The sequence below is a fragment of the Molothrus ater genome, chromosome 14 (genome assembly GCF_012460135.2).
Source record: "Molothrus ater isolate BHLD 08-10-18 breed brown headed cowbird chromosome 14, BPBGC_Mater_1.1, whole genome shotgun sequence".
Lineage (NCBI taxonomy): Eukaryota > Metazoa > Chordata > Aves > Passeriformes > Icteridae > Molothrus > Molothrus ater.
In genome coordinates this window covers 4,288,501-4,307,419 of record NC_050491.2, presented here as the reverse complement: position 1 = coordinate 4,307,419, position 18,919 = coordinate 4,288,501, and the positions used below count along the sequence as shown (strand labels likewise).

The following is an 18,919-nucleotide window of genomic DNA, read 5'->3' as shown; positions in this document are numbered from 1 at the left end:
CTTTGCACCATGCATGGCTCACAAATACAGGGATTTGCCATCCTACCCATGCAAATTGAAGGAGGTAAAAGACCCAGAACAGCTCAAGAAGAGGACTGTGCTTGCTAGAGTGCAGAGAAAGGTACCCTGGAGGTACCCTGGAGCTCTGCACACTGGCAGAGCCCAGGAATGACAACAGGTTTGGGAGAGCCAGCTATGCACCAGCCAGTGCCACTTTGGAGAGGTGCTCCCCATGTCCTTGCTGGGTCCCTGCCCAGAGTGTCCAAATGAGGGAAATGAAGATGGTGAAAGGCCTTGAGAGGAGCAGTTGAGGTCACTTGGTCTGTCCAGCTTGGGGAAGAGACTGAGCACAGAGCTCATTGCAGTTACAGCTTGCTGATGAGGAGGGGCAGACCCTGATCCCTCTCTGTGCTGGCCCATCACAGGACCCGAGGGAATGGCTGAAGTTGTGTCAGGGGAGCTTTAGTTGTGTATTAGGGACAGGTTCTTGCCCCAGAGGGTGCTGGGGCACTGGAACAGCTCCCAGAGCAGCGCTCACAGCAGCTCTGACAGAGCTCACGGAGCCTTTGGACAATGCTCTGGGGCACAGGCTGGGACTGTGGGGTGTCCTGGGCAGGGCCCAGAGCTGGCCTCGATGACCCTCGCGGGTCCGTTTGGGGTCGTTTGGGTGCACTCTGTGACCGGAATGCTTGGGCACGACCAGGGGCAGGCAGGCGCGAGGGGCTGGCCCAGCCCTGAGGCGACTGGGACGCTCCCACGGGAAAAGCCCCCGCGCTCGGCGAGGCGAGGCCGAGCGCAGCGGGGACAGCGTGCGCCACCCTCCCAGCGCCGGCCCCTGTGCCCCGGCTGCTGGGCCCCGCTGCCGCCGGGCGGCCCCACCGAGCCCCCGGCCCGTCCTCGGCCCGCCCCCGCCGCCTGGCTCCGCCCGGCCGCCGCCGGCCCCGCCGCACTCGGGCGGAGCGTAGGGAGCCCGCGGCGCCGCCGCAGCCGGGCCGGGCCGCTCAGCGCTGCCGGGGCCAGCGGGGCCGGCCGCAGCTACCGCCGGGATGACCCTCAAGTCGGGGCGCAGCGCCGGCGGCGGCAGCATGAGGACGGCGCTCTCCGACCTCTACCTGGAGCACCTCCTGCAGAACCGGCCCAAACCCGAGGTGAGCGGCCCGGAGCGCCCCCAGACCCCGCGGCTCCGCCTGCGCCCCGCTTCCGGCCCCATCCCCGCCGAGCCCGGCAGGGAGCCCCGGCAGGGAGGCCGGCGTGCCCCGCTCCCCTGCGGGCCCCTAGCCCAGCGCTCAGCGCCCTGCTCGGGCCCGGCACGGATCCCCGGGGGTGCCGCTCCATCCCGTCCCTCCGGCACACGGAGGGAAGCAGGGTCCCACAGGCAGACACCCCGCGCTGCCCATCCAGCTGCGGGCCCCAGCAGCCCGGGAGCAGCGGTGCTCGCTGGGGACGCGGGTGCCTCCGGGGAATGGTCAGCCAGCACAGCCGGCAGGGCAGACGAGCTGGGTGCAGGGGAGCAAGGCTCCAGCATCCTGGCGCCGAAGAGATTGTGCTTGTTTTGCTGCAAAGTTGTAGCTGGTCTGAACTGGAACTGCCTGTCACATGAGCTGATTCAGCTGCTGAGCAACCTCCCGGTCCATGGCATGGGCTGCAGGGGGGTGGGGGTCTCTTCCCCAGGGAAGGAGGATGCACGCAGCCCCTCTCACGCCTGCCCAGGACAGGGAGTGAGCCCATGGCCGCATGCACCGCGCCTCCAACGGAGGGAGGGCAGCCTGCACCAGCCCTCTCGGTTCTGCTGGGTGGGCTCCTTCCTCACTTAGTGTTCTTTGGGCTGGCTTGAGTGCAACCAGGAGAGGGTCGGCAGTTGCCAGTGTTAAACAGCTGGTGCTTTTCTCCCAGCTTTGAAAAGGCATCCTTGGTGATGCCATGGCATAATGTGCCTGGGCTAAGGTTTCCTTGTAACTGTGGGGAGCCTCTGAGAGAGAGCAGGGAGGGCATTTCCCTGAAGTCCTGTCCTTGGCCCATCGTGTTGGACATTTAAACATGCAAAAGAGGCCTGTCGGATCTGTCTCACACCAGTGGCTCATCTGCTTCTCATGGTTCAATCCTGACAGGGTGCTTTGATAAAAACAGTAGGAAAAAAATAATTAAAGCCAAGTGTCTGGACCAGGCAATTGCTGAGAGGAGCTCTCCCATCCCTCTGCCTGCCAGATCCAGGCAGAGGGCCTGCCTGGCTGCAGACAGAGCAAGGATAAATTGCCAATGGCAGCAGAGCATGGAAAGTGTAGGAGCTGCCCTGCAGCTTCCTGGTGTTGTGGTGTATTTATTTCAGTAGGGATAAAGGGAGGGATGGTGAACTGAGATCTGCATGAGGCCTTTTAAAAGGAGCTCTGTAATGCTGGCTTCCAGCAGTGCCCTGAGCTTGCCAGTCACAGCTACCTGTCTCTGTGTCATGGGCATGCAGAGATGGCCCAGGGTGGCTGTGGCCCCTCAATGGGACACCAGGACATCGCCCAGCAGCAATGTCCCTTCTTGGGAAGGGTGCTGGCTCTGCCTGGCTGCTCCTGGTCTGGAGTCAAACAGGGTGACTGGGAGGTTTCTCTTCTGCATTTTCTCTGGCACAGCCGTGTGCTGGGAAGTGCTGTGTTGTGTTCCTCACGTGGTGGCAGGGCATGCAAATCATGGCGAGTGGAAGCCATGTTATTGCTAGAAAACAGCCCCAGGCCTCTCCTCTTGAGTCTCACCACGTGCCTGCATATCTTTGCCATATCTCCTGACTGACAAGTAGAGATTTACCAAAAAGGTGTGGGCTTTATTTCCAGCTGTGCACCTGGTTGGCAGGATGACCTTGGGCTTGTTCCTTTATCATCTGTGACTCAGTTCCCCAGCTGTAAAATGGGCAGCAAATGTGACCTTTGGGAGTTTGGTGGAGAAAAGGAGGGTACTTCTGGGGAGAGCTGATTTGAGGGTGCAGAGGGAGCACTGCACTTGCCTCTGGGCAGCAGTTCTCAGCATCCAGCTGGCAGCAGCTCCAAAGCAGACTGAGGCTACAGGGAGCAAATCCTGAATCAACCACAGGTAAAACTCGGTTGAAAGCCGAGCTAAAACTTCTGGCTTTGATCTGCTAATGAAGTAGGGAGGGTTGGTTCCGACTTTTTAATCTCAAATGTATTTTGCTGTGTGGCTGTGTGTCACAGCTACAGGGAAAAAGCTGTTTTGCAGGGCTTGTTCTGGAAGCTGGGATGGAGTGGCAGGGCAGCTCCTCCTTCTGTCAGTGTTGTGGTTTCACTGGCTGTCCCTTGGAGGTTACCAGCTTCACAAACACATCTGGAAGGCTGCATCAGCCTTTTCTGGTGGGAAGGTGGTGCCTCAGCAAAACTGACTGTGCTCCCTTGAAAATCTGGCCCATCTCCATTGCAGCACTCTGTGATCTGGAGTCACTGTGAGGGCACACAGAGCTGGCAGCACCTTCTGGCTGCCACGACCATTTTGTATCCTTCCTATTTCTCTTTTCCCCTTCCCACAGAGACCTGTTGGTATTGCTGGGCCTTTTCCTGATGTCAGCAATGTAATCCTTTTTGGTTTAAATGTTTGCTGGTTTGATTCTTGTTTTTAAACTTCAATCATATTGCTAGAAGGGGTTTTAGGTGAGATTGTTCCTGTGGCTGTGCAGGCAGACTTGAGAAGTCAGTAGCCCCTGGCAGAATAAATTACTTCTAAATGTCTACGTGGCTGTAGCTCCCCAGCCTGCTGAAGCAGCCTTAAAGCAGCTTCCAAGATCAGGGTTTTTTTTGCTACTTTGCATTTTTTTACACATTGCTGTACAAGACTGAGATGGACAGATCCTGGATGGGGAGGAAGGCAAGGCTGGAAGCACTGCAGGGTGGCAGGAGATATTGCTGGGTCAGGACATCTCTGCACCAAGCAGTGCCCCAACCTCCTGCATGCACCCATGGTGATTATAATGTGAGGGGTCATGATTCATGGAGGGAGATGGGATTTTGTTCCTCACAGTGTGAGAACAGTGTGTCTTCCTGCCAGCCAAGAGGGCAATCCCAGAGAAACCTGGCTCCAGGATTCCTTCTTGCATCCAAGCTGCTGTGTTTTGGGGAGCTGCTTGGCAAAACCAGCAGTACTTTCCTCCACATACTGACCAGGCAGCCCTGTTTTTCCAAGGCTACCTGATACTGAAGTCTCCTGGTTGGAGCAGCAAGGAGAGCCCAGGAACCAAATCTCTGAATGTGCCCTTTGCTCTGTAGTGCTGCTTTCCTCAAGTGCTGCTTCAGCCTCCTGCAAACAAGCTGCCCAGTTAATGTTTGATTTGCCCATGGTGTGCAGCCTGGTGGAGCCAGCACAGCAGCAGCAGCCCTGGCAGACAGTGCTGACCCCACTGGGGGACAGGATGCCAAGTCCTGGGATCTTCACTACATTCCCTGTTTGTAAACACTGCCCAAGGAGCTGGTACATTCCCTCTGCCCTGGGATATGGGGCAGAAATCTTGAGGGAAATGCAGACAGGGGGTTGTGGGGCACCTCTGACCCACAGAGCTGGTGGCTCTTGTGTGCATTGCCAGTGCAGGATTTGTGCAGGAGGATTTGTACCCCTGTGAGCCAGCTGCAAGGCACACAGGGCTGCTGGGTACTGGGCTGTCCAGCAGCCCTGTTGCACAGCTCAGGCCCCCAGCCTCCTTGCCCCACATCTGCCCCAGCACAGGCCCTGGCAGTGACACAGCTGGGGCTGTGCACAGCTGGCAGTGGCTGGTGGCCACGAGCTGGCTCTCAGCAGCACTCACAGCTGTTTCCTGTGGAGCAGTGCACAAGGAGCTGAGTCTGGCCAGTCACCAGCATGACTTGAAAGGCTCTTGAGGTCACAGACTATGCTGGGCCAAGCCAGCCATGAGCGTGGCAGCTGCCAGCAGAGTGCAAGGCAATGCAGCCAGCCAGCTCATGGGGCATGAGAGCCACACACATCTCCTGTTTCTGGGTGCCAACATCAGGGCTGAGGCTGCCACCCCAAGGGTCCTGGCCGTCCTCATGAACCAGCCATCTTCCCATCCCCACCCACTGGCTGCCCAGTGCCATCAGCAAAAAAGCCACACCATCCCAGCATGGCTCTGGTTTTGAAGAACCCTTCTGCATTCAGAGTTGCCATCAAAGGACTGGTGGCCATCCCCAGGCACAGCAGCCAGTCTCTGGTGACAGACCTTGTTCTCCAGGAGTCACCAGGGTGACACTGGTGCTGCGTCAGCATGGAGGGCTGGGTGTTTTCTCCAGCTCTCAGCAAAAAGCAAAGGTCAGGGCCAGGAGGCTCAGCTGATGGGGATGGTGAGGATGGGAACTCCCAGTCCCTGGAGCAGACTGTGCTGTCCTGGGTCATTGGGCTCTGCTGAGCCTAGAGGTTTGAAGCCAGGAGCTGCATGGTCTAACCCTTTCCCAAGGCATGACCAAGATAAGTATGATCTGTGCTGACTCCAACCACCTCATGGGCACTTTGGCCCCAGGTCAGGCTGGAGAAGGTCCTTGTCCTCCTACTCCTCCTTGCACCTGCTGGTTTGGCAGAGGGGGACAGCTGACAGAGAGCTGTGGGACAGCTCTAGGCACGCACACTGCTGGATCTGTTCCTCTGCTCTGCACGTGGTGTGGTAGCATCATGCCCTGTTGGGCTGGCAAGCCAGGCTGGGGGATGGATACAAGTTGTTCTTCCTTCCACCCTGCAAATCCATGGCCTGGCTGCTGTTCTGGGCTGGGATTCAGCCTTCTTCTCCATGTTTAAGCCACTGGCAGCTGGAGCCCATGTGGTTCCCTTTTGAGGAGGAGGTTGGTTGGTACTTCTGGAAGTAGTTGGCTTAAAAATAAATCACTGCATGATGGGCACACAGTTCCCTGAGCCCTTCTCTCCCTGGCCTAGCCCCACAGTGCCCTTTCTGGGGTCTGTAACAGTGACTGTGCCTGCTCTGTCCCTCTCTGCCAGCACCTTTCCTGCTATCCTTGTTAGTCCTGACTCTGCTGCCCCTTTCTTTGGCTCCCTCCCTGCTTTCTGCCACTGCACAGAGCTGGATCAGCCAGCAGCATTCCAGCACATCCCTACCAAAGCTCATATTATTGTGGTTTGGTGCCATGGCTGCAGCCCAGGAGCAGGTGCTCTTCACTGGCCTGACCAGATCTGCCTCCCCACCTGGCAGTGTGGGGCTGCAGCTTCTCCTCTGCTCCAGGCCAGGGGTCAGGGGTGGGTGAGACTGAGCTGGGGCAGGGGCATCAGGCTGATATTTCCCAGCCCCTGGCATGGAGCTTCTGGCCCTGGTGCTCAGTTGACAAGTCAGGCTGTGTGAGGAGAGGTGTTGGCTCTGCCTGTCTGGGCACTGCCACATCACTGATGCAGGACTGAAGCTGATGAGGACTTTGCTGGGTGTCCCTGCAGCTTTGCTGGCTGTGACTCTCAGCTCAGGCACTGCTGGGAGGGAGGGTGCAGGCTGCAAAGTGGGCAGCAAAGCCAGGAGTCTGGTGTGGAGTGGGACAGTCAGGAGGGTTTGTTTTGAATTGTGGGCTGGTGTGGGAATTTGTGCCAACAGGGCAGGCAGAGCCTGCAGATCGAAGCTGGTCTGGGTTTTGCTGGGCTAGCACTGATCTGGGAGAGGCTTGAGGAAAGTCCACTGCACTTGGGGACAAACAGGCACATTTGTGAGCTGTGTGGAGACATTGCCCAGTGTGTCTGAGGAATTTAACAGAACTTTGTCAGGCTTTCTTGGGCTCTGAGGGAGAAGCTCACCAGGCAGGATGGATTTGGAGGTCTTTGTGTGGGACCCCAAGCACTCTCTGTCATCCCTGGTGCCAGCACATGCTGGAAACCAAGAACAGGGATTTCCTCAGGACTGAAACCCTGGCTTTCCAGTGCAAATCAGCATGAAAGGACCTGGAGCTGGGAGCTGGGAAGGGGAATGGGATGTTTCTAGCTGGCTTGGGAGCGCTGCCTTCAGTGCCTGGATGTTGGCACTGCACCGTTCAGTTGCCCACTGATGTAGGTCAGGAAAGGTTGAACTTGCAATCAGAGCTAGAGCAAAACCTGGCTCCAGTTCTCAGAGGTGAGTTCCAAACTGTTCTGTTCACTTGGTGAAGAAGTCCTGAGCTTTATGCTCTGCAACAAGCTACCTGTGAGCCAAGTGCTGCTGTGACACACAAGGAGTGTTTGTGACTCTTGCTTCAGAAGATCAGCTGTGAACTCTTTTGGCTTCTTCTACTTTTCCAAATTTTTCTTACCTCCTGTGTTTCCCACCTGGAAAACTACAGATTAAACCCACATCCACATCTCCAAGGCTCAAGTTCTTCTGCTCCTTTTCTTTTCTTGCCCTTAGTGTCTTCTCCTCCCCTGTGCTCCACCTGCACCGCAGGCACCTTCACTAACTCCAAACTAACTGAGGTTTGAGTAGCTGAGCCCCAGAGCAGGGATCCAGCATTCCCAGGTGGAGCCCCTAAACCATGGTCTCTGTTTTGCCCCGACAGGCCATGACTCAGTCCCCAAACACCCTGACTGAGGACATTTACACCAACGGCTCAGCGACCCTGGGCAGCCCCTCGCACGGCGGCGGCCGCGAGGTGCGCAAGATCCGCCTCGTGCAGTTCGAGAAGGTCACCGAGGAGCCCATGGTGAGAGCTGGCAATGCCCCAAAGCTGCATGGCACCCGGGGGTGGAGGGGCAGCTTGAGCTGAGCCAGCAGGCTGGCTTGAGGGAAACAGGTCACTGGAGATCTTGGCCGTGGGAAGAAGGTGCTGGACTCTGCCTTCTGCCTGGGGAGCCGAAGCGAGCCCCGCAAAGGGTGGTGATGCTTGTGCCAAGAGGAGCTGCAGCAGCCTGAGTTGGCCTAACAGGGTCTTCCCCCCCAGCCACTGCACAGCCCACTGTGGACATGGGCCTGGAGAAGACTTTGTGAGGGCAGGAGAGCTCTCCCCTGCAGCGAGCAGTCATGGATTTTCCTGTCTTGCAGGGAATCACGCTGAAGCAAAATGACAAGCAGAGCTGCATGGTGGCCAGGATCTTCCATGGGGGCATGATTCACAGACAAGGTAACAAGGCCTTTGGAGAAGTGGTGCATGGGGTGCACGTCTGCAGGTGGTTTCTTCCCATGCAGCAGTAATGCAGGTCCTCAGCACTGCTGGCTTTCCCCTGTGACATGAACATCTGTGCCTGTTCCTCCCCTAGGGACGTGTCAGGAGCTTGGGAGTCACTGGTCTCTCTGCATCGTTGTCACATTAAAACACTGGAGGCTTTAGGGATAAATAAAGGGTTGGGGGAAGGGCTCTCCCAAAAAGGAACTGGAGATCATCTGTCTCTGTCTCGTGATGGGGTCACTGTAAGAAGAGATGGATCATACCCCAGGGACCCTGGGGGAAGCTCTTCCCATTCCTAAAGTGCACAGGTGGGACAGGCATCCTGTAGATTGGCTCTGCAGACCAAAAGTAGGTGCCAAAAGAAATAAATAGGTGCTATTTTCTGGTTTTGGGTCTTGCCAAGGAGGCGTGGATATGAGATGTTGCCTGCTTAGAAGAGGCTGCTTTTCCAGCCTTGGATCCAAGTGGGAAGTCTGTGCTTACCACTGCCAAAATAAGACAGGAGCCATTCCAATAACATTACTGGAGCCTGATTTTTAGTAGTATATCTGAGGCTGTAATCTGCCTGGGTGTATAAACTGAAAACACACAAAGTCAGGAATGCTTGTGTTAAGGGCCTTTTAGGAGGTTGTGATTGGCTTCAGGTGAGGTACTTGGGGCTGTGTTTGAAATGCTGATGCAGGTGCTTTGACCAGTCCAGAGCACTTTGCACACAGTGGAAACCAGCCTGATGACCTTAGGACTGGCTAGGTGTGTGTGTTGGGTGGAGGGGGAAGAATTCATTCCCCTTGTGCTTTCCTGCCATGTGCTGAGATGGCATGTGTGCTTCCAGAAGCACTGCCAGGCAAACACTGCAGTGTCCTGGCCCTGGAGGCTGATGGAGCTGTGTGAATTTGGTTTGGTGAGCAGCTCTTGTCCCTTTTCTGCATTTTCATGTTTCTCACATTGCTGGCAGGCTCCCTTCACGTGGGTGATGAAATCATAGAAATCAATGGGCAGAGTGCAAGCAACCACTCAGTTGACCAGCTGCAGAAGATGCTGGTAGGTATCTGTGTGTGTCAGGGCTGTTCCCTGGGAAGGACCCCTTTGCCCTGCATGCTGTGAGCATTCACCCCTTCCCACACCCAGAGCCTGCACACTGCTGCCTACATACAGGAGTGTGGTGTGGCAGAAACCATCCTGCATGCAGCCCCCTGTGCTTGCTGCTTGTTCCTGGCCTCCTGGAGCAGCAGTGAAGGCTGTTGAGTGGGTCCCTGACATGTGCTGATCCTGTGTGGAGCTTGGAAACCACCTCTGTTTGCCAAGGCTGCTGTGCAGCTCCAGCCCAGGGTGGGCTGCCCTTGCAGACCTGAGCCACACATGCATGTCATGTTGGTGCCATTTGCCTGCTGCTGAGGCCATGGTGATCCTGTCAGGCCCTTGCCAGAGACAGCTTTAGGCAGGGCCTCAGAGCTGCCTTGGGTTCATACATTGCTGATCCTGATCTCTGCCCAGCATATGACACCTTGTTGGAGGGAGGTGGTGCTGCTGCTGAGAACCCCCACCAGCAGCCTGAAGCAGGAGGCTTGGCCTTGCCAAAGTGCCACAGGGTGTCCCTGCTCCAAACAGCAGGACCAAGGAGGAGCTTGTCTTTGGTTTTGCCTCCTAAGAAGAGTGGTTGGCCCAGGAGGCCCCTCCAAGCCTCCACACGTGGTTGTCCCACGGGACCATGTGGGGGTTTGTGATGTGTGTGAGGCAACAGTGGCCTGTGGCAGGCAGGAGAGTGCTGTGCTATAATGCCACCAGGAGGGCCAGAGCAAGGGGCCAACATGGAGGGGACCTGGAAGAGTCAGCCTCTCCTCCCAGGCTCCTCACTGGAGCAGCCAGAGAGGAGATGATGCAGGTCTCCATGTTCATTCCGGTGGTGCTTAGCAGTGCCCACACGCAGACCCTTGTAGGGGTGCTGGTGTCCCCCATGGGAATGGGACAAGTATGGCAAAGCCAAGCACAGCTATGTCTGACCAGGCTGTGGTGTCCCCCAGCACCTCAGCACAGTGGGGTGCCCAGGAGCCCTGCCTTTGCAGGTCCTGGCACTCAGCACCTCCCTGCACAGCTTGCTGCTGTTGAGCTGCCTCCAGACACCACCTCCTCCAACTCTTCTTTCTCCCCTTTGTTCACTAGAAAGAAACCAAGGGGATGGTGTCATTAAAAGTCATTCCCAACCAGCAAAGCCGCCTCCCTGCTCTCCAGGTAAGTGCAGCCTCTGGATCCATGGGCAGTGCTGGGCAGGGCTGTGGGGCAGGGTGGGACCAGAGCAAATCATGCAGGACATGCTGGGGACAGAGCTGTGCTCAGCCAGGGGTGTCAGGGCAAGGGGCTGCCTGTCTTGTCTGAGCTGCTGGAGGGACCTGTCCTGTGCTTACATCCCTGCAAACAGCCACATGCTGGGCCTGCGTGGGTGTATTCAGCCAAAGTGTGTGTAGGAACACGGGGCTGGCATGGCTGAGCCACCAGTGGTGCTTGGGGATGGGAAAGCAGTGGCAGGTGCACAGCAGGGAGCACGTGAGGGTCTCCTCCAGAGCCATGACTGTGTGTGACAGGGCAGCCCCTGGCTCTGTGGCCCCTGCTGTCACCAAGGCCAGGTGCAGCAGCCCCAGTGAGGGTGATGTTGGTGTGGATGGCGCCGTGCACAGCGTGGGAGGAAGGAAGCAGTGGGAGGAGGAAGGCAGTTCCTTGCACCTGCTGTCACTGCCAGGGTAGGGGGGCCATGCTGTGTCATGAGGGGATGACACCTGCGTGGCTTTGCCTTTGAAATCCTGCTGGGGCTGAAATAGAGCAGTGGGCAGGGCTGTGTTCTCTGTCAAGACTTCAGGGCTTTGAAGCTGGGTTGCTGTCTTGTCCTTGTGCAGGAGTCAGCCCAAGTGCAGCCCCTTACTATGGAAAGGCAGGGGAGGGAGAGGAGTTCAGAGGCAGAGGGTGGGGGCTGGATGGTGCTGGGATGGGCTGAGGGAGCACACATCATTCATTACCCAGAGAAGCTGAAGTTCTGAACATGGTGGCAGGTGTTGGTGGCTCTGTTTCTTCCTCAGTTTATGCTGTCCCCAGTCCTGCTCAACCAGCTTTGCATGTGTGTTTATTAAACACTGGCCCTATCTGTCCTTCCCTGCTGTCAGTCTGCCCTCCATGTCCTGATCCAGTCAGCTCTAGTTGGCCAACTCTGTCCCAGGGGAAAACCTACCCCAGAGGAAAAGAATGCAGTTGCAGTTCCCTGAGGCTGGGAAAGGCACAGGGACAAACTCCTTCCCAGCAACAGTTGCACTGCTCCTGCTGTGCCCAGGGCAGTGGTGCTGTCTGCTCCCCAGAGCCACAGCTGCTTGTGTCTGGGTTTGTTGCAGTACCACCACCAAGAGTGGACTGTTTGGATCCCCATGATCAGCTTTATTTCAGTGCCTGGCAGGCAGGATGGTGGAGATCCTGGCATCATGATTTTCCCAGGCCTGGGCTCACAAGGTTGAGTGTCTCTTGGAGCAGGTCTGCTTGGGAGTGTCTTAATGAAAGGGAGCACAGAGCATTCAAGGCTCTTGAGGACCCCTCCAACATCTTCCCTCCAGCCCTTTGACTTTAAAAGACCAAGACTTCTCATGCTGGAGCCTGCTCAGCAGCTGTCTGGCCCCAGAGAGGGGCTGGCAGCAGGCAGGCAAAGAGCCCTGTGCAGCTGTGGGTGATGTGTGGAGCTGTTTGATGCCAGCTCCTAACTGGTGTAGGGGGGTCTTTCTCAAATATCCTGGCTTGGGACACTAGTACTGCAGGAGCAGAGAGCTCTGGGCAGTGCCTGCTGTGTATCCCTTGTGTTTGTGCTTCCTGGTGCCAGAGTGCTCTCAAAGCAAGCAGCAGTCCTCATCCTGAAAGGAGATTCCACTCTTACTGTTTTTCCTAATTTCATTTTCTTGTGAGTGCCCTCATGTCACAGCTTGATCCATATGGTCTTTTCTGGCAGTGAAAGGGAGCCATGTTTGTGTCCTGATGGCCCTGTGCCTGCAGCAGCACAACTGAGGGAAATCAGCTCCCAGTAAGGCCAAGATGCCCTCATCCACTCACCACCACATCTCACTACAATTCCATGCCCAGGACTTTCCCTCTAAGCTTTGTGCATCTCCTTTCTCCCCACACAGCCCTGTGGGGCCTGGAAAGGAGCAGGGGCTTTGTGCCTGGAGCCATCTCTGCAGTCACTGCCTGGGAGTGCAGTGTGGGGGCCAAGCTCAGCCACCCTGCATGGCCAGGCTGACTCTGATCTCCTCTCTCTTTTGCAGATGTTCATGAGGGCACAGTTTGACTACGACCCCAAGAAAGACAACCTGATCCCCTGCAAGGAAGCAGGGCTGAAGTTTCAGATTGGAGATGTGATTCAGATCATAAACAAGGACGACAGCAACTGGTGGCAGGGCCGGGTGGAGGGCTCCTGCACTGAGTCAGCAGGACTCATCCCTTCTCCAGAGCTGCAGGAGTGGTAGGTCCCTGCATTTGCCCAGAAGGGCTGGATCTGGGAGTGGAGGTGGGAGCAGTGACCATGTACTGCCAGGAATTTGTGTTGGGTAACACCAGTGCCACTGCTGGGACAAGCAGGAAAATGTCCCCTTCATGTGCTGCAGGGTGAGCCTTTGCCTGTCCCAGCAGCCAGTCTGTTTCTATTGCATGTCTGAGGGACAGTCCTGCTGCTGCCCCAGGGCCTGGGGTGACAGCTGGGCCATGGGGGTGTCCTGCTCTCTTGGCAGGCGTGTGGCGAGCGTCACCCAGCCCAGCCAGAGCGAATCCCCGAGCTGCAGCCCCTTCGGGAAGAAGAAGAAGTGCAAAGATAAATACCTGGCCAAGCACAGCTCAAGTAAGTGTGAGCAGGGCAGAGGGCTCAACCCCAGCCCTGGCCATGCCCCTGCCTCTGGGCAGGGCTGGCTCTGTCCTCCATGGGAGTCAACCAAACAGCCCAGCTGTGGCAGCAGTGGAATCTCAGGATACCCCACAGCTGTCAGCTTTTTTTGAGTCTCTTCTGCAGCCTTCATGTTCCTCATGTGGCCACAGCTATGTCTCCGTGTAGAGCACAAGGCCAGGGCTGGCTCAGCACTGAGCTCCTGTGCTCTCCCCTGCTGACAATCCCTTGCACTCCTGGCTCTGTGAGCTCAGGCTCCCCGGCCTCAAACCCCACAGGCTGCTGAACCCCACAGGGGAGGCAGTGGCAGTGCTGCTGTTCAGCAGTCAGGGAGCAGCCTGAACTGCTCCCACAGCTGCCAAGGCCTGTCCCTGGTGGGGCAGGAGCAGCACCCCATGCTAAACTGAGCCAAGAGCTGGCAAAGGTGGGAGCCCAGGGACTGGCTCCTGGCCTGGCCTGCAGCTCCAGCCAGCAACAAACAAGGCTGTAAATCACCCAGATATATAAAGCTCCCCCAGCAGCAAGCTCCCTGCAGCATCTTGCTGCCTCCACCCCAGCTCCCAGGTCCTACTGTCCTGAGCAGAATTACTGAGCAAAAGTAATGGCTTCCCTGGCTTCTTTGCCACTCTGCCCCTCACATGCTGCTTCTCTTTTTCCCAAGCAGCCAAAGGTGGATGAGCTCCCAGCCCAGTCCTGACCACTGCTGTCCATTTGGCCTGGCTTTGCTCTCTCACACACGTACCTAGGTCATGCTGGTGTGGCCAAGCCAGTTCTGACCCCTCCATGTCTCCTTTCTCCTCCACCCCAGTTTTTGACCAGCTGGATGTTGTTTCCTACGAGGAGGTGGTGAGGCTGCCTGCCTTCAAGAGGAAGACTCTGGTGCTCATTGGTAGGTCGTGTCCCAGGCATCCTCTGCAGCACAGGGGCTGTGTGTGGGAACCAGGGGCAACCAGGACTGCTCAGGGGCTGTGTGTGGGAACCAGGACTGCTCAGGAGCTGGGGCAGCACAGCCTTCAAGACTTAGTAAGGTCTGGGGAGCATTTCTTCAGCCTGCAGCAGTCATCCCATCCATAGGCTGACCCCCTCCATACAGCATGCATGGTCTGGCATCTGCTGAAATGCTGGGGAAGAGTTAATTCAGGCATTTGCAACTCCTGAGTATCTTCATGGAAAATCTCTATTAAAAGCAGCTCTGCAGTTGCATCAAAGCAAGCACTCCCACTCTCTGGGGACTGAGCGCTTGGTGGTGGATTCCATGGGCATGGGCCAGTCCAGCCAGGCTGGTTGCTCTGCAGGCAGCAGTCCTGTCTCCAGCTGGGGCTGGAGATGAGCATCCCCAGGGCACAAAGAGCCTTTTCCAGGGCTGGAAGATACCACAGACCAGCCCAGAAAGTACATCTTGGGCAGGGCCCAGGCCAAGCTCTGCACTTCTTGTCAGACCCAGAGCTGTAAAGGGGCCCCAGCATCTCTCACCAGGCTGCTCTGAGCCCAGCTCCAGTGTCCATCTCTCTCTCTCTCTCTCTCTCTCCAGGGGCCAGTGGTGTGGGCCGTAGCCACATCAAGAATGCTCTGCTCAGCAGCAACCCAGACAAGTTCATGTACCCACCCCCATGTAAGTACCAGCACAGGATGCATTTCCTCTCACCTCCTTGACCCAGGACCTTCTGACAGCAGGTGGGAGGTGGGGAGATGTTCCTCCAGCACCGCCAAGCCCCTGAAGTCAGGTCCCCACGTGCAAGGCCTCCCTGCCTGCAGCCCCACATGGACCCACCTTTACCCACAGAGGCTGCAGGGCTGCTGCCCACCACACACAGACACCTCACTCTTTCATCCAGTGCCTGTCCTCAGCTGGCTGAGGTCCCTACTGGTCCAAAGCAGGAACCAGTTAGCAAGGGATTAGTACAGCCTAGTCTTGATGCCTGCTCCACTCTGTCCTCCCTCCTTCTGGGGGCACTCACCCTCTCTCTCCCTCCCCAGACACCACACGCCCCCAGAAGAAGAATGAGGTGGATGGGAAGGACTATTACTTTGTCTCCACTGAGGAGATGACCCGGGACATCTCAGCCAATGAGTTCTTGGAGTTTGGAAGCTACCAGGGAAACATGTTTGGCACCAAGTTTGAAACAGTGCACAAGATCCACCAGCAGGACAAAGTCGCTATTTTGGACATCGAGCCCCAGGTAGGGAGCAGGGGAAGGGGTGAGTGGACAGGGGCTGCCACAGATTGCATTACCTGGGTGCTAGCTGTGACTCTCTGTGACTGTCCCTGCCTTCTCTTCCCAAAGGAAAAAGCCAGCAAGCCCTGGGGTGGCATTTCCATTCCCAAGGCATGGGTACAGTGAGGGTGTTCCCTGTCCCAGCACACACCTGGCTGTGACACCAAGGCCATGGCCAGGCTGCTGTGACAGTGGGTTGCAGGGACCCTTTTCCAGGAGTCCACCCAGTGAGCTCATGTCCCCAAAGAGGGGGACATGTCTCCTTTAGCCCCCCCTGCACCACAGTCCCAGCCTGAGGAGGGCCACGCTCTGGTGACTGCATCCCTCTCTCCACAGAGCCTCAAGATCGTCCGCACGGCCGAGCTCTCCCCGTTCATAGTGTTCATTGCCCCGACAGACAGGGCAGAGGAGGTGAGTGCCACCCTGTCCCCTCCTGGCCATTTCTGGCTTCTTGGGCCATGGCAGCACCTGCTGCAGCAACCCAGGGCTCCCCATCAGTGCACTCCTGTCTGCTTTTGGTGCTCCAGAAGTCAGCCCAGACCTGAGCTGCCCATTCCTGCAGCTGTAGACTCATCCCACAGCACGATCCCAGCACAGTGGGGCAGGAGCGTTTACCCTGCCATCAGCTATGCAAATAGACACACAAACAAGAGCTCCTTTCATTCTTTGCCTCATTAGGATGCTGATCCCTTTAACGTGAGGATGAAAGCAGCACTGATAGCGCAGTTAACTCATTCAGTGCCAAGCCTCAGGCTGGCAGCCACAGGCTGTCACTTCCCAGGAAGGCCCCTGGATGCTCACCCTGCCCTACACCCCATCCTGGCAGGGAGATGGGAAGAGAGGCCAACAAGAAAACCCAGAGCTGTGCTCCTCCTGGATTCAATGGCAACAAGGCCACCTCTTCCAACCTATTGTGTTTGTAAAGCTCAGGCTACAGATAGTGTATTTATGCAACCTGCAGAGCAAGTGTTGTGCAGGTATTTAGAGGAACATAAACTGCCTGATGCAGCAGGCTGGAGAGGGGAAAAGGGGACAGATCTCAGAACAGAAAGGGCCACTCTGTCACCCATCCAGAGAGGAATCACATCCTGCTGCAGTGGGCAGGGCCAGCCCTGCTGCCAGGCACTAAATATAACCCTGCAGCTCGGCTCACTGAGGAGAGGGATGCGGCAGAGTTAATGTGACCCCGCAGAGCTCACATGAGCAAAGCCTGCTGCTTGCCCTCCCTCCCCTCTCCACCCCCGACAGCTGCTGGCTCCATCCACAATATAGGAAAAATTAATTTTGTAAGAATAGATGAGTATTTTCAGTAACTCTTTCAAGATGAAAGTAGCCAAGCAGTATCTTAATTTTTTTTTTTTTTTGCCCCTAGGGTAATAACTATATTTAAAGTTTGTCAGTGTTGAAGTGAACACCTTAAAGACAGAAGCTTGCTGTGCCCCGAGGGAGGGTGTGGTATTAGAAATATTACTGTGCCATCTGTAATGTTTTTAATGCTGGCCACCAAAGGTATCAGTATTGTGATATATACCCAGCTGGTCTAACAAAAAAGAAGGGAAGGACATAAAAGATTGGTCTGATTTGGGTCTATTAATATATTTTTATGTCTATTTCATCTATTAATAATAGATTTAATTATAAAATAGATATGATAATTAATATAATCTAATAATACCCGTTTAGATCTATTTAAATCTGCACAGAGCAGAGCTCAGTGAGCACTGCACCCCAAGCTGTCCCTCCTCCCCAGGCACAGAAGCTGCCTGTCTTTCAAGCTCCATTAGGGAAATACATGGAAATGGTCTGGACCTAAGTGCCAGGAGCAGAGCTGCCCAGGGATGCACCCCTGGGCTGTCCCTACAAGCTGGGGAGGAGGGAAGAGGCAGCTATGCTTTTCCTATTGAAGTGCAGCACTAAAACCCCAGCCAAAAGCAGTGGAGAGGCTGGTAAAGCTCTGCCAGTTGGTGCTGTTGTGGTCAGCCAGTGGGAAGGGAGCATCCTGCAGGGATCCCACCTCCAACCTGGCCTGGAGTTGGTGACAATGCCCACCAGAGCACTGAGCAGCCTGCTGCTCGTCAACCTTCTCCCTGGGAGCTGCCACAGAGCATTTTAGAGGTAAACAGAGAGCCAGCAGGCCTGCCCTCACTCCAGCAGCTTACCTGACGGTGCCAGCACCACACAAAGCCCAGCAAAAGCCCCAGACACAAGCCCAGAGATCACACAGCAGCTCCTGGCCCATCAGACAAGCTCTAAGGATTCTCTGTGCTGGTACTTCCCAAGCACTGGGGCTGTTCTGGGAGGTGTTGGGAGGGTGTTTGCTGGTCGGGCGTGCTGTGAAGTTCCCGTGCTCAGCACTGTGCTGTCCCTTGCAGTCGGAGGCTCTGCAGCAGCTCCGCAAGGACTCGGAGAGCATCCGCAGCCGCTACGCGCACTACTTCGACCTGTCCCTGGTCAACAACGGCGTGGAAGAGAGCCTGCAGCTGCTGCAGGAGGCCTTTGAGCAGGCCTGCAGCTCCCCACAGTGGGTGCCTGTCTCCTGGGTCTACTGACAGGCCACCAGCCGCTTCCATCAACCATCCTGCAGCCACTGGGAAACACCTCCTCAGCTTCCCCTGCCCCACACAGCCCAGCACAACTCCCCCCCTGCCGCTCCACGGACACGGTCTCGGTTCACACTCTCACAGGGTGCCCACAGCTCCTCTCCTGGGGGAACAAACACAGGAGAGGCTGCCCGGGGGTGAGCCACCTCTTGTGGCACTGTAGGACAGGGCAGTGGCTACAGCAGAGCCCAAGTTAGCTCAGAGCACAGCTCCCTGCCCTCCCCGGGCAAGGGAAAGCACAGTCCTGCTGTAGCACCCAGCTGATCCTCCCTGCAGCAGTCCCAAGGGAAGTGGCAGAACAGACAGATGTCTCCTGACACGGCAGGAATGCACACAACTCAAAACCCTTCCTGCAGGCCATGAGGCTTCAAGGAAGTCTAAATCTTAGGAGGCTTCTCCTAGAGCACACCAGAGTTCCTCCATCCAAGGGGTTCCTCTCACAAATGGGGAAGATGATGAACGTGGCATTAACACCCCCAGGCAGGCCTCAGCCCATGTTCCCAGGCTGGAGTTTTCTCTTTCACCCTGCGCAGCCATAGGTGTAAAAACTCACTGTATTGGAATTCTCACCGTGCAGCTTGGATTGTTACTGCCAGGCCAGAGAAACTGGGCAGCAGCTGAGCCAGTCCCACAGACCAAACCCCAGAGGGACTCTTCAATGGGTAAATTACATCCAGCCACAACTATCTGTTGCATGCAGTAGAAAAGTGTCTACAAAGATCATCCAGGCATGTTTTCCAGTCCAGGGTGTCTCTCACACTGTATGCAAACATGAAAGCCATGCTCACCCCGGGGTTTGTACTGACTCACAAGCCCCACACCACCATGTCTGGGAAGTATCACCACATCCATGTAGGTGAAAAATCTCATTTGTGTGTTCAGTCAGCTATAGGGGCAAGGGGAAGGTGGTTAAAAGTCTTGTGCAATTTTTTTTAAGGATGCCAAAAATAAAAATCTATGTGCAATAGGGACCTTTGTTCTGATCCACTGCAGGGAAACAATGAGCAGCAATAAATGTGTGCTGAAACATTGCCATGGCTGGTGTTTTACCTCTCAGGCTGGGCACTAACAAAGCAATGACAAAGGCTCATCAACATGACCTATGAA

The 18,919-nt window shown here is 56.2% G+C and overlaps 1 protein-coding gene across 1 annotated transcript; it reads left to right on the top strand.

The window, feature by feature from the left end:
* Positions 1–984: 984 nt before the first annotated feature.
* Positions 985–18,843, top strand: MPP1 (MAGUK p55 scaffold protein 1). The gene is made up of 12 exons (XM_036401984.2): positions 985–1,148; positions 7,491–7,634; positions 7,973–8,051; positions 9,052–9,137; positions 10,257–10,325; positions 12,386–12,582; positions 12,848–12,954; positions 13,805–13,885; positions 14,528–14,608; positions 14,974–15,176; positions 15,549–15,623; positions 17,585–18,843. The coding sequence occupies exons 1-12, from the start codon at positions 1,047–1,049 to the stop codon at positions 17,759–17,761; spliced, it is 1,401 nt and encodes a 466-aa protein (XP_036257877.1). The 5' UTR covers positions 985–1,046; the 3' UTR covers positions 17,762–18,843.
* The last annotated feature ends 76 nt before the right edge of the window (positions 18,844–18,919 follow it).

Bases quoted from the DNA above. Each gene is read 5' to 3' on its own strand.
- MPP1 (XM_036401984.2), top strand. From the start codon at position 1,047: ATGACCCTCAAGTCGGGGCGCAGCGCCGGCGGCGGCAGCATGAGGACG. The intron at 9,138-10,256 runs GTAGGTATCTGT...TTTGTTCACTAG, and splicing joins ACCAGCTGCAGAAGATGCTG to AAAGAAACCAAGGGGATGGT. The intron at 14,609-14,973 runs GTAAGTACCAGC...CTCCCTCCCCAG, and splicing joins GTTCATGTACCCACCCCCAT to ACACCACACGCCCCCAGAAG.